The 15,769-nt window shown below is 34.6% G+C and overlaps 1 protein-coding gene across 1 annotated transcript in view; it reads right to left on the bottom strand.

Annotated features, from left to right (window-relative positions):
• CFAP47 (cilia and flagella associated protein 47) overlaps positions 1-15,769 on the bottom strand; it is a 439,964-nt gene that overhangs the window by 41,214 nt on the left and 382,981 nt on the right. The window contains exons 58-60 of the mRNA XM_050776518.1: positions 8,396-8,555; positions 6,563-6,657; positions 3,519-3,671 (exon numbers count right to left, since the gene is read on the bottom strand). Coding sequence (XP_050632475.1) covers positions 3,519-3,671; positions 6,563-6,657; positions 8,396-8,555 — 408 coding nt within the window. The remainder of the gene's footprint in view (positions 1-3,518; positions 3,672-6,562; positions 6,658-8,395; positions 8,556-15,769) is intronic.

Below are 15,769 nucleotides of genomic sequence, written 5' to 3'. Positions count from 1 at the left end.
CTCCTTCATGATGACTTGCCACAGGTGGAAAAGCAACATATCTGATCAGTGAATTTGAGTGAAGGAATGGAACATGAGCAGGTGAGCGTACCCTTCTCTTTCTTCCCCAATGTCTTGATTCCAGGATTCACACGTTCTTCTACTTGCTCATGTGTAAGTTGTTTGTTCCTGCAAGGAGTTCACAACTGGCCAGTATGGCATGAATGTACTCAATTTTGGTGGAAGATATTAAAAAGCCCAAATTTCTCCATAGTTCCAAGTCATTTTCCAATTCATCTGTGTAATTAACAAAGCTAACACTTTGATTTCCATCTGCTTTATTTTTATATCTGCCTCTCAGTTAGTTTCAAACTCAGATGAGAGAAGACAAGTGTGTAATTAATTATCACTCTTAAAATCCTATCAGAGTCCATGCCACTCAGTGTAGTGCTTTAATTTCCACTAGGAGGGACTTAGGAGACAACAGGAAGTACAAGACTGCATGGCCAACATGACTCCTATTCTTAATGTGCTGAGTAAACTGTGATTAAATTGCACAGGAGTGGGAAAGGAGCTAGTCTGCTTTTGCATATACTAAAGACTAAAGTAGTATTCAGACTTTCTGGTAAGATCTATCCTTTCATAAAGAAAAAGGCGTCAAAGGAGAGTCAAGCAGAGAGAACTACAGATTGTGTAGAGAGTTGGTTACACCTTTGGAATAAGGGCAGGGGAAAGGGACCAAGTTATTGCCATATGTCTTTAAGGAGACAATGAGGTCGATTACTTTCTTTAAATATTTAGGCACTATAGAGAAAGAAATATGTTAAAGTTGAGAAGACTGGTCTATTCTTCTATATAGTAGGACATACATCAGGAGAACAAAAAAGATTCACTAATTAAAATGTAGTTAGCCAAAATATGAATGAGCTTGTTGAGTTTGGTGGTGTTGAGCAGAGAAAACAAAAGCTGTTTTAGAGAGAATGATGAATGGAGGTAAGACTGCAAAACTTCCCTACAGTTATTTTCAATAGTAAATATTGTTTTTCATCATGGAAAATAAGGAGGCAGTAAAATAAGAGCCATATCAAAAGGTATATTTTCAAGAGCTATTTTGAGAGAGATTGCTCTCCTAATATGATTTTCAAATTTCCCAAAATGATGTTGGTACCTTCTTTCAAGACCCTGATTATCTAGGAGTTAAGTGGATTTTTAGGTAATAAGTGTAATCAATGTATACGATCAGAATTGCAATTTCTTTAGTTTACAACCTGACAAGAGTACAACTTAAGCAATTTAAAAGTAGCAAATACATGTTAAAATGGTTTATATGTATAAACATTTATTTACCTTCCTTTACAGTTACTGTAACATGAGTTCTGCCCTCTTAATATTTTTAAAGTGCATTTTAAGTGCACCACACAATATTGTTAACTCTAAGCACTATGTTTTACAACAGATCCCTAGAACTTATGCATTTAGTACAATGGAAACTTTATACCCAATGTTCAACTCCCCATTTCTTCTCCCTTCCAGATCTTAGCAACTATTATTCCATATTATTCTGCTTCTATGAGATTGAGTATTTTAAATTTATCATATTAAGTGGTATCATGTAGTTTTGTCTTTCTGTGACTGGCTTATTTCACTTTGGTCCATCCATGATATTGTATATTGTAGAATTTCCTCCTTTTTAAGGCTGAATATTATTTCAAGATAGTATATGCTACATTCTTTATCCATTCATCTGTGGACATAAATTTAGGTTGTTTCTATATCGTGGTTATTGTTAATATTGTTACAATGAACATTGGAATACAGACTTCTCTTGGAACTCCCAATTTCAATTTTTTTTTGAATAAATGCCCAGAAGAGCGATTGCTAGATAATAGATGATATTCTCTTTTTAATATTTTGAGGATCTTTCATACTGTTAGATTGTTTTCCATAGCAGATGAACCATTTTGCATTCCTACCAACAATGTTTAAGGGTTCAAATTTCTCCACATCCTTAACAATGCTTTTTTATTTTTTGACGTTAGCCATGGTGACAGGTGTGAGGTGATATCTCATTGTAGTTTTGATTTGTATTTTCCTAATTAGTGATATTGAACTTTTTTTCATACAGTTTTCACCATTCATATGTCTTTTCTAGAGAAATGTCTATTCAAGTCTTTTGCTTATTTTAAGAATCAGATCATTAGTTTTTTTTTTTTTTAAAGTGAGTTGTAGGAGCTCCTTAAGATTAACCACTTATCAAATATATGGGTTGCAAATATTTTCTACCATTCCACATGTTATCTTTTTACCCTGTTGATTGTTTCCTTTGTTGTGAGGAAGCTTTAAAGTTTAATGTAGTCCTACTTATTTTATTTTATTTTTTGTCTGTGCTTTTGATGTTATATCCATGAAATCATTGCCAAGACCAATGTGTCATGAGAAGACCTTTGCCAAGCACAGGGTCTTTGACAAGAGGGTGCCCTAAACCTCCCTAAAGGCTTTGGTAAGTCTGGTTCCTCCTGAAGTGCAAGAAACTTTCAATTAGTTTCTGTTGTCTTACGAAGGGAATTATTGCTGCATTGGTGTGTTTGTGGGTGTTCGGAGGGTCCAGAACTCTCTACTTTCCCTTGTTGCTGATATCACTCAGTTTCATATATTTACTTCAAGTAAAACACAACATATTTGAAGAATTAGATAACCTGTTTTAAATTGTTTTGATTTTTTAAATTGAGATATTTTATTTTATATTTTTTTGAGATGGAGTCTCTCACTGTTGCCCAGGCTGGAGTGCAGTGGCGCGATCTCAGCTCACTGCACCCTCTGCCTCCCAGGTTCAAGCAATTCTCCTGCCTCAGCCTCCCAAGTAGCTGAGATTACAGGTGCCTGCCAACACACCTGGCTAATTTTTTATATTGGTATAGCTGGTCTATGGTTGGTAAGGCTGGTCTTGAACTCCTGACCTCGTGATCCTCCCGCCTTAGCCTCCCAAAGTGCTGGGATTACAGGCGTGAGCCACCACGCCTGGCCCAAGATAGTAAATTCTTATATACAAATCTGGAATATACAGTAAATACATGGAGCATTATTATTATTATACAAACTTTATTTGGATATATCTAATTTATGTTCATTTTCTATTTCTTTAAATAAGAAAATAATTTACTCAAGGTTTTGTTTCTAAATTTAAAGCTGCATTTTATGGCATTATCGTATTCCTTAAATCAGAAAGAAAGAGTAAAAGAAAAAAAAATAAAGTCTAGGGGAAGTGGAAACTATAGTTACTACAATTTTCTCTCTCCTCACTATTGATGGAATCACAATCTACATCTTATAAATCTAGTGATAACTGTAACTGTTGTTATTTTTGAGTTACATGAAAACAACACACATAACTGAACACACCTTAAGCACTATGTGAATAAGCAGTGAAATGAAAAGTAAATGGATACGGATCTTAATGTAATTGCACAATCAGCAACCTGCAATTCATGGAAACTAAGTGTTTCTTTTCTTTTTTTTTCCTACCACTGTAGTTCTCTTACCATTGGGATCCTCACAAAAAGAATATGAAGTTCTTCTTGGAATCACTAAAACTTCTGTCAGTTCTGGAGTAGGATTAAGTCCGAAAAAACCAGCATTCAGTATGATTTCCACCTTCTCTTCTACCCGCTTCCTCGACTGACATTGTATGATAACTACTCAGGAGAGAAATATTTCCAGTCAATTTGACTTGTAGGTGATATGATCATTCTTGAGATAGAAGAAAATGAACTACGTCATAAAAATAAAACTTCCTTTGATATACTTTGACTTGTCATTGTATCTGGCCATATACACACAAACACACACACATTCACGCAATATCTACATTCATTAACATTCGGGAAGAAAATATGAATATTAAAGACTATGTAAAAATAGCACAGGAAAATAAATCTGTAAGATATATACTAGATTATAAAACATTATATTAGGATACAGAAATTTGATTCAGGAACTAATGTAGTTAGATCCATAACTCAAGGGGCAACTGTAAATGCATGCATTTTTTCCCTTTTGAAATATATGTTCATTGTGATAATACTAAACTTTACTTTTATAACAATACTATAGAAAATGTCTTCAAATAATTTTTAAAAATAAGTTCTGTAACCCTTATTTTGCAATATTTTAAAAATATTTCCTATTAGATTCATTATGTTTTTACATGTACCCTGAAATTCATATTCAAATATTTAAAATTATTTTTGACTTACTTTTAAGTTTATAAAAGTCACCTTTTAAACACATAAAAGTAAAATTGTAATGATTTCAAGTTCAAGTTAAATGTGATTACATATTAATTTAATGTACAGAATTAAATATGTATATATAAATATATTCTATATGTATTAAATTCCAATATATATAAATTAAAATGGCTAGGAAAAACTGTACAAGCTTTCCTGGTTATAACTATATTCAGTATCAAAGCATTAAATCAGGAATTAATGTTATGAAAGTTACAATTAGTATCATGTCACTGGTTGTGTCCTAGAGGTCCTTAGGAAATTAGTGCTTTGGCAATGTATGGATCACTCAATCACAATGAATTCTCATTTCATTGTCTTTACAGTGTGACAGGTAGCGGAGCGTTTTTCCAATTATCTGGCCCAATAGATAGTAGTAGATAAGAATGCACAAAGAGAAAATGTGGCTCAAAGAACAAAAAAGTATCCTGGGTTTGAGAATAACTTGAGTGACAGATACATAAAAAAGAAAAGAAATAATAAACTTTGATAATGACATAGGTGAGCAGGGAAAGCAGTAGGTTATAGCTGATATTACTAAGAACAAAAAATGGACTACACAGAAAGTGAATGATATGTATTTATAAAATTATACCCACTTGCCTTTAGAGGGCATGTGTGGATAAAAATAATCACCAGCATTGATTTTAGATTTTGGGGAAAATGATTTAATAACTAATACACATTCTATTTCTGAACACTAATGCTACTATAGGTTGGGCTAATCTAACACAAGCTATTTACAGAACTCACATTTAATTAAAAAATCAAGTAATTACCAGGAAAAATGACTCAAAGAAAAATGCTCTAGACCGTCTTTGAAGAAAAATTTGCAAGACATCTATGTTTTCGTGTTCTCATAAGCATGGTTTTTGACTAAAAATTTGGCTTTAAACCTTTAATCTGGATAAAATGAATCTGTCTGCAGTAGACATGAGCACAGCATTATTAGCATTCCAACAGAGTACTGTCTAGGGCTTATTATATCACTTTGATCAGATGACTGTGTATTATAAATTTTAAGCAGTTCAGCTCTATGGAAAGTATACAATTAACTACCTTCTGGAAGGAAATAAAAGAAATTTTATGACATGTTTGTGAAACATTCTGAAGATAATTTAGAATATTTAAAATATTTATGTGTTGATTTTTAAAAGTCAAGAATAAAAATGCTTCAAGTAAAATAAATGACATTTGTGGTCAAAGGTATTACTATATTTGTGGATTTTTACTCCAGTTCAAATTAAACTACATAAGGAAACATGTAGTTTTGATCTTCCTTTATAACCAGTGTACCTGGGGAAATGCTTTACTTACTTACAAGCAAAACTTACTAGTGTCTCTTCTAAGTGTGGTGATGTAATTACATCAGCGGAAGTCTAACTCTTTTTCATTTACAAAGATTGGTATCGGAGGGAGAAAGATAAAGCAAAATTTCAAGACTTATTTTAACTCATCTGTGTTGCTAAAGGGGGAGATCCAAAATAAATATCCCTTTGCTTTGCAGAGCAATTCAGTGCATCTTAGTGATGCAGAATGCCATCTAGAGCCTGGTAAGAGGTTTGGATACTAAATATCACTAGTTATCTAAGAGAAATTTTGTTTCTTAGGCTGATCCTGGGAAGGAAATGGGAAAATCAAGGAATGCAAAAGAAGTGAGAAGAGTATTGAGGAAAGAGAACACACAGAAACTTTAGAGAAGTCTAGGGTATGTCCAGGCAAAAAAAAAAAAAAAAAAAAAAAAAAAAAAAAAAAAAAGGTCAATGAGAAAAAGAAAGGCATTTAAGGGCAGAGATTTTATATTGTGTTTATTGTGGCAAAATAAACCTTCCTGAAAACTTCAGTACATTCTGACTGGTTTGGGGGAACACCATAAAGTTTTATGCTTGAGACAATAATAAAGGGATCCGCATCTCCACAGCATAGTTCTTAGATGAGATCGAGTTACACAGAAGCCGAAATAGGATGCCTAAAAGTGACCTGAGAGCAAGTATACCTGAGAATCTTACAAATCTAGTGCAGAGCTCTGTGGAATAAAGGAGTCTGAAGTTAATTTCATTTTAATTTTAGCTGATATCTGCATTTCACCAACAGGAAGGCAACAAGAAATAGTGTGGTTTTGTGGGAAACTCATTGGACACATTGGGAGAGCATGTTTACGTCATAGAATTCCCACCAGTAGGACTGTTCACATTACTACCTACTTTCTCTGGACTTCAAACAAAGAAGATATGGGAATAGAGAATATCTAAGGTCTTTAAGAATTCTGGCATTCTCTGACTCTAATGTATACCTACCTGGAGGAGATTTAGGAGGTGGTGCTAGTGGGAGTCCAACAATAGGGTATATCCAGTGTATTGCTTGGATTTCTTTGCTGTCGATTCCCATAATACTAATTAGAAATTAAAATATTAAGAAGGAACGAAAGGAGAATCTCCATATTAACAAAAAGCTTATTATTATTAACTTTATGGTATTTTAGTAAAGCTTGTAAATTTAGACTTTAGTAGAGAGAAACTGATGAAAGAAAGAACATTTTCTGCAAATACCATTTCAAAGCAAACCCTGGGAAATCATCACAAAGCAAACTGTAATGAAACCATCATGAAATATAAGTTAAAATTGAAGAGCTTTTTTCCCTACTTTAATGAGAGGTACTACAGCCCTCTTGGGATCTATTCTGTATTGGATGGGCAAAGCACAAAACAAAAACTGCCATGAAGTACAGTACTTCAGAATTTTGTGAGGCATTTACTTTTGGAGGATACTACTTAAAAGAAAAGGGGTTATTTGTCCAAATATTTTAGGTGCATCATACACCACTAGGAGCACAGCAATATTAGAAAATGTTTATAGGCTGGGTATGGTGGCTTATGCCTGCAATCCTAGCACTTTGGAAGGCTGAGGCAGGTGGATCACTTGAGGTCAGGAGTTCAAGACCAGCCTGGCAAACATGGTGAAAATCCATCTCTACTAAAAATACAAAAATTAGCCGGGTGTGATGGCACACACCTGTAATCTTGGTTACTTGGGAGGCTGAGGCAGGAGAATTGCTTGAACCGGGGAGGCGAACATTGCAGTGAGTCAAGATCATGCCACTGCACTCCAGCCTGGGCAACCGAGTGTGACTTCATCCCAAAAAACTAATTAATTAATTAATTAAAATTTATGATCAGTTTTGAAGTTGGGATTTTTTTCATTAAAATGAAATGCAAGACATTGCAGGCAAGACAGGTTGAGTGTGGGGCTTATGCAAAAGAATAATATCCCATCTTTAGGAGGTCTTCAAGCTTGTTTAATGCATTCCTATAACTGTTTTGAAATTCTCAATAGTTTTTGAACAAACTATTAAGTTTGCTCATTCTCATTTTTCACTGAGACTTACAATTTATGTAGCCAATCTTGACTATAAGAGTAGTGACAATGTATGGTAGAATGGATAGTAATGGGTCCACAGTAAAGAACTGGCAAAAAATGAAGGAAAGAAATACGCACATGTAGGACGAAGTAAAAATTTATTTTTAACTAAGATTTTCAGACTATCATTTAATTAAACTATAAGAACAGAGAACACATTTAGATTTTGCACCATTATTGAATTTTGCTTAATTTCCAGCTAAGCAAGAAAGATACAAGTAACTTGCATTCTGGCAATGGCAGAATACCTCTAGTCATGGCAGTTTCATATGATGGATAGCATATCCACCTGGCACAGTGTGAATTCCAGTAACATGAATTCACTTCACTCAGGCAAGCTGTTTTAGGTTGTCCTCCGTATACTGATTACTTATTATGTTAGCAGTCACTATTTTCCATGTCAGAAAGGAGTCCCTTTGCATGTCTCTGACTTTGATTCACTGATAATGATACTTAAGATTAAACGTGTTCATCATCTGAGCTTCAAATCAACCATTAGATATATATGTATATAAATATATTATTTTCTATACATTATATATATCCATATAACAAATATATTTTCCTCCTCTGAACATATGAATTTCAACAGTTCAGAGAATATAAAATCATGAGCTTGATATTGTATATGTATAACACGTAAAAGAAACCTAGCATGTCAGTGGCTGTCAAAATAAAATTACTTTCCTTCAATGTCTTTATTTAAATGTTACCTTTTAAATTCTACATCCAACTCATCAAAATTGTCAATAGGCCAATATTTTCCATTTGCTTTTGTCATCTCAACAATAACCATTGTTTTGTGTAATTTCATAATTTTGGGTATAAATAACAATGAGATATCTACATTTCCTTTAGGAGGCAGTGTAATTCCTGGAAAACACACAAAAAATAATTTTTAATGGGGTAAACATTAACAGACGATAATTTTAACAGGAGAAAGTAATCACCTAATTTGATTACTGATTATCAATTTTTAAAAACTGCTTCTAACAAAAAACACATTATACAAAATTATAAGTTCACTTCACTATTTTACCTTAGACGTCATCAACCTTATTTTTTTATTATTATTATACTTTAAGTTCTGGGTTACATGTGCAGAATGTGCAGTTTTGTTACATAGGTATATACATGCCATGGTGGTGTGCTGCACCCATCAACCCATCACCTACATTAGGTATTTCTCCTAATGTTATCCCTCCCCTAGGCCCTCACCCCCCGACATACCCCAGTGTGTGATGTTCCCCTCCCTGTGTCCATGTGTTCTCATTGTTAACTCTCACGAGTGAGAACATGCAGTGTTTGGTTTTCTGATCTTGTGATAGTTTGCTGAGGATGATGGTTTCCAGCTTCATCCATATCCCTGCAAAGGACATGAACTCATTCTTTTTTATAGCTGCGTAGTATTCCATGGTGTATATGTGCCACATAATCCAATCTATCATTGATGGACATTTGGGTTGGTTCCAAGTCTTTGCTATCGTGAATAGTGCTGCAATAAACATACATGTGCATGTGTCTTTATCATAGAATGATTTATAATCCTTTGGGTCAAATGGTATTTCTACTTCTAGATCCTTGAGGAATAGCCACACTGTCTTCCACAGCGGTTGAACTAATTTACACTCCCAACGGTGTGTTCCTGTTTTTCCACAACCTCTCCAGCATCTGTTGCTTCTTGACTTTTTAATGATCGCCATTCTAACTGGAATGAGATGGGATCTCATTGTGGTTTTGATTTGCATTTCTCTAATGACCAGTGATGGATGAGCATTTTTTCATATGTCTGTTGGCTGCATAAATGCCTTCTTTTGAGAAGTGTCTTTTCATATCCTTTGCCCATTTTTTGATGGGATGGTTTTTTTTTTCTCGTAAATTTAAGTTCTTTGTAGATTCTGGATATTAGCCCTTTGTCAGATGGATAGATTGCAAAAATTTTCTCCCATTGTGTAGGTTGCCTGTTCACTCTGATGATAGTTTCTTCTGATGTGCAGAAACTCTTTAGTTTAATTAGATCCCATTTGTCAATTTTGGCTTTTGTCACCATTGCTTTTGGTATTTTAGGCAGGAAGGCTTTGACCATGCCTATGTCCTGAATGGCATTGCCCAGGTTTTCTTCTAGGATTTTTATGGTCCTAGGTCTTAAGTTTAAGTCTTTTTAAAAGACATATTTTCCTGTAGTAAGAAGTTTCTCCTGAAGATGCTAGAAGAACTGAAGAAATGTTGAAAGTGATGGCTGAGGTTTCCCAGAGTGATAAAAGAACCAGAAAACCCATGAGTATTTTCATATGTTACCACATTTTTCAGAGGATAAAGTACAGCAAGTTTTGATCCTTTATTTTCTCATATGTTTCTCTAGACTATAATAGGTGCAAGTCTTTTCTAAGAGCCCCCAAATTGCTGCCACTAAAAGCTGTTAATTTATTTAGCTGATCCATGAGGAAAGACAAAGCTTATCTGTGAAAGAAAGGGTCATCTGCTCCTAGTTGTGAAAACCAGAAGACAGAAAAACTGACAGCATTTTCTTGTGGTCCGATGGATTAGAATTTTTCAACTTTTACCGTGCATAAGAATCACATGAGAAACTTGATAGACATGGAACCTGCAGAGCCTCATCCCTAGAGATTCTGATTTATTTAGGCTGAACTAGGGCCCAGGAAGCTGCACGATTAAGTAGCACCTTATAGGATCCAAAGGCAGATGGCCATGAGACCTTCTTTTAAAAAAAAAAAAAAAAGTTACCTCTTGGACAAGTTTCCAGAGGTATGAAGAATGTTAAGCTTCGGGCCATTTGTAACAGCGAGGGTTTCCAAGCCTATAAATGTCTACTTTTATTTAGAAAAGTAACACTGTTTTACAAGATAATAGAGGATTATTGACTACACTCATTTTTTATTCTGTTGTAAGACTGATGATAATCAAAGTCATTTTTCTCAAATAAAATTATTTTATTAAACTCTTAAGAACATCACAAATGGAAATTAAAAATGGCCCCTTTGCAAAACTTTCCAACTGAAAATTCTTGTAAATTTTCAAATTTTAAATTTTATTCCTTGAGGAAATTAAAACATTCTAAGGCCTAGTAACATTGTTAATAATAATAATTAATATAATTAATAGTTAATATTTGTTGAGTATTGACTATATTCAGGCTCTGTGCTAAGCATTTTTATACAATTTATTTAATTCTCAGAAAACCACCATAAATTAAGTGCTTTTACGTTTCTCATTTTAGAAATGAAAAAATTGACACAATGTAATTAAATAACTTGCCCAAGGTCCCCTTGAAAGACTGTGTTGTTTACTAAGATATCTAAACCAGGGGTCCCCAACCCTCAGGCGGTGGACCAGTAAGAGTCTATGACCTGTTAGGAACTGGGTCGCACAGCAGGAGGTGAGCAGCAGGTGGGTGAGCATTACCACTTGAGCTCTGCCTCCTGTTAGATCAGTGACTGTGTTAGATTCTCATAGGAGAGCGAGCCCTGTTGTGAACTGCACGTATGTGGGATCTAGGTTGCAGCCTGCTTATGAGAATCTAACTAATGCTGATGATCTGAGGCAGAACAGTCTCATCCCAAAAATCTCCCCCGACCCCGTCTGCATCTGTGGAAAAATTGTCTTTCATGAAACCGATCCCTGGTGCCACAGAGCTTGGGGACTGCTGATCTAAACAAAGTCAATTATCTTCAATTTTGTTTTTATGAGTTCTATATTGTCATGAATCGTTGTATGAAATAGATAAAGTTAATTAATATAAACGCACTTCCTAAAAAATTGTTATACATTATGAAGGTCATTACATTTTGTACACACAGAGATATTTGCAAGAACTTGTAAAATATATTTGAACCCAACCTACTCTTTTGTTTTTGACTAGTATTTTTATTGTGGTTCTCAGTTATTCTTAGTACAATAACATAGATTTTCTACTGTGACTTTAAATCTACAAACCTCCCTTCAAGGTAATGAGAGTAAGCTAGATGACTGTATATTTCACAGGTCATAAGTGCAAATGTTATTAAGAGTATAGTTTATGGAGATTTCATTATGTTTAATTTCAGGGAAACTATGGATTAATTCATTTTAAAATATGTTTGGATAACAACAGCAAAGGCTAACTCAAATCAACCATGCATGCGTCCCCAAGGAGATAAAGTTTAGAAATTATAACTTAGCCTTACACAAGATTACATTATTACTAAAAAAAATTATATTACCACTAAAAATAAATCTAGGCTTTTAGACAGTGAAGATAGTGCAAGAAGTCAAGACAGATTAAAAAAAAAAAGGTAGCTCATTACTTACACCATGATTTCTTTTAACATTTAAATTGAAAGTATAGAAAGATGATGCCATGACAAACATGCCCATTTTATTAAAAATCTAGTACCCCATTTGTGGTTGTAACTTTCTTACCAAGCCTACAAGTAGAACTGAAGTTCATTATTGAATTCACCACAGGTGTCTTTGGCTATTATTATACCCTTGGATGGATAAGAACCACTCTGTAATGCTGTTAACTTCCAAGAAATCACTGAAAATTAACATTGAAAAGAACTTTGAGAATGTATCAAGTTCATTTTTCATCTCATAAATTAGTTTTATTTTATATGGTTTTCCCATTGCCCTACTAATACTTTGACTATGGACAGGAAAGCTGTTCTTCCTTCTAATTAAAAATCTATCATTGACAGGCATTTGGGTTGCTTCCAAGTCGTTGCTATTGTAAATAGTGCTGCAATAAACATACGTGAGCATATGTCTTTAGAGTAGAATGATTTATAATCATTCGGGTATATACCCAGTAATGGGATTGCTGGGTCAAATGGTATTTCTGGTTTTAGATCCTTGAGGAATCCCCAACTGTCTTCCACAATGGTTGAACTAATTTACACTCCCACCAACAGTGTAAAAGTGTTCCTATTCCTCCACATCCTTGCCAGCATCTGTTGTTTCCTGACTTTTTAATGATCGCCATTCACACTGGCATAAGATGGTATCTCATTGTGATATTGATTTGCATTTCTCTAATGACCAGTGATGATGAGCTTTTTTTAAAAATATGTTTGGTGGCTGCATCAATGTCGTCTTTTGAGAAGTGTCTGTTCATCTCCTTCACCCACTTTTTGATGGAGCTGTTTTTTTCTTGTAAATTTATTTAAGTTCCTTACAGATTCTGGATATTAGGATGGAATACTGTCAGATGGAATACTGAACATGGAATATTATGCAGCCACAAAAAAGAATGAGTTCATGTCTTTTGCAGGGACATGGATGAAGCTGGAAACCATTATTCTAAGCAAACTAACGCAGGAACAGAAAGCCAAACGCTGCATGTTCTCCCTCATAAGTGGGAGTTGAACAATGAGAACACATGGACACAGGGAGGAGAACATCACACACAAGTGCCTGTCAGGGGGTGGGGGAAAAGGGGAGGGAGAGCATTAGGACAAATATCTAATGCATGTGGGGCTTAAAACCTAGATGACAGTTGATAGGTGCAGCAAACAACCACATCACGGCACATGTATACCTATGTAACGAACCTGCATGTTCAGCACACGTATCCCAGAACTTAAATTTAAAAAAAGAAACACCATGAATTACATATCAACAACAAAAAGTCTACCCATGTTTTCTTCTAATACTTGCATGTTTTCATTTTTATAGTTAAATATGTGATCCATTTGTAATTTACATATGTCTGAAGTGAAGAATTTATCTAACGTTATTGATTTTTGAACATGGAACTAATGATCAAAAAACACACTTATTTAAAAGAGTACGATTTTGAAATGCTAGCTTCATAGCATTTCCATATATATTTGGGTTTATTTCAGGATTTGCAAGAAGTTTGCTTTGGTCTTTCTGTCACTTCATGTGTCAATTATAGATTATAGATGCTCTATTTTCTAGTGAGACTAACTGCCTTCTTTCCCAGCTCATTTTTTAAAATAACATTTAAAATTTGCAATGAACGGTTAGGTCCAGGGAGCAGACTGGGGTGGGGGAACAAATGGTATTTTTAATGCCATCACCCTACATTTATACATCAGTTTAGGGATATCGAAAATTTTTGTCCACCCATACCTACCCAAGAAGAAAAACATAGTGTTTATTTTTCTTATTTGAGTACCAACCTTATTGTATAAAGTGTTTCTAGGTTCTTGGAATAGGTTTTCAGCTAGTCTTAGTTTTCAGCGCTACTAGAAGTTAAACACATCTTCATATGTGTTTACCAGGAAGCTGGAAATAATTACATCAGTTGTATGTATCTTCTGACTGGGAAATCTAGCTAGTATAATGATTATATTTATTAGATTAAGTAATCTAATAAAACATATTATAAACTCAAAATGTTTGAGTTTTTTTCTTTCTTTTATAATCCATTTCCATGCGGTAACTACATAATTTAACTACAGACAAATTTATTATTTTCCGTTACAGTCATCATCCTTAAAGTTCAACAGTACTAAGCATCTGGGGAAAATATGCATATTTAATTTACATAACTTATTTTACACATGTATACATATTTTAAAAGAGTTATACATTATTTTTAGAATTTCAGAAACCCTGATAATAAATCATGTTTAGTATCTCAGGAATACTAAAAATAATGACATTATTATTATTATTAATATTTGTGCTTTGCTTTTAAAATCTACCATAGCCCAGTTACAATTAGCATTCAAATTTTATTTCATGTATATTTAAAATTGCTATTTTGATTGTTCTTTTCATTAAAGGTATTAGAAATTTTTACCCTTTGAACTCCTATTTGAAATATGGAAATGAGGTTTTCTGTCTTTTTTTCTTTTTTTGACACGGAGTCTTGGTATCTCCTAGGCTGGAGTGCAGTGGTGCAATCTCTGCTCACTGCAAGCTCCGCCTCCCAGATTCACTCCATTCTCTTGCCTCAGCCTCCGGAGTAGCTGGGACTTACAGGCGCCCGCCAGCACGCCCAGCTGATTTTTTGCATTTTTCGTAGAGACGGGGTTTCACCGTGTTAGCCAGGATGGTCTCGATCTCCTGACCTCGTGATCCACCCGCCTCGGCCTCCCAAAGTGCTGGGATTACAGGCGTGAGCCACCGCGCCAGGCAGGTTTTCTGTCTTTCAAGAAATTTTTTTCAAGATAGTAAAGTGAACATAACCCTAATTTTAGTAATAAAATTGTTTCATCTTGGGCAATTCATTTTTCATTACTTTAGTTGTATTATATTTCTGCTCCTGTTTTTTAATAAACTGTGCACAATTTCTAATAATTACTGTGGCATCAGAAATGGCCCATGTCAGATAATCCAAGAGACACTAAGAAATTTGCTAGCACCGGCCAGGCGCAGTGGCTCACGCCTGTAATCCCAGCTCTTTGGGAGGCCGAGGCGGGCGGATCACAAGGTCAGGATATCAAGACCATCCTGGCCAGCATGGTGAAACCCTGTCTCTAGTAAAAATACAAAAAAAAAACTATCTGGGTGTGGCGGTGCACGCCTGTAGTCCCAGCTACTCGGGAAGCTGAGGCAGGAGAATCGCTTGAACCTGGGAGGCAGAGGCTGCAGTGAGCCGAGATTGCATCACTGCACTCTAGCCTGGCGACAGGACAAGACAAGACTCTGTCTCAAAAAATAAATAAATAAATAAATAAAAAATAAAAAAAGAAATATACTCGCACCATAAGTAGTACTATTATTTTTGTTATACTGGTTTATTTTAAATAAGAATTCAAGTTTTTTATTTTTAATTAAGAATACTTATTTTTATTTTTGAAACAAAGTGATCAAGAACGTGACTTTTCATTAACCATTTTCAAACATAAAATCGATGTATTTTTCCATATGAGTACTTCGTATTTCCAGTAGTTAATTTTTTTTAAAATAAAAATGGAACATAATTACTCTATTGGTGGTTTGAAGGAGAGTCCCATCCTGTAACTGGTTCTTCTGAGATGTTAGGGGCTGAATCGTGCCCCCAACATAAAATTCATATGTTGAAACCTTATCCCCAGTACTTCTTAATGTGATTGTATTTGGAAGTTAGGCCTTTAAAGAGTTGATTAAGTGAAAATTAGGTTATTAGTGTGGGC

Source organism: Macaca thibetana, chromosome X, assembly GCF_024542745.1.
Source record: "Macaca thibetana thibetana isolate TM-01 chromosome X, ASM2454274v1, whole genome shotgun sequence".
Lineage (NCBI taxonomy): Eukaryota > Metazoa > Chordata > Mammalia > Primates > Cercopithecidae > Macaca > Macaca thibetana.
The sequence above is the reverse complement of the archived record's forward strand: the minus strand, read 5'-3'. Positions and strand labels throughout refer to the sequence as shown.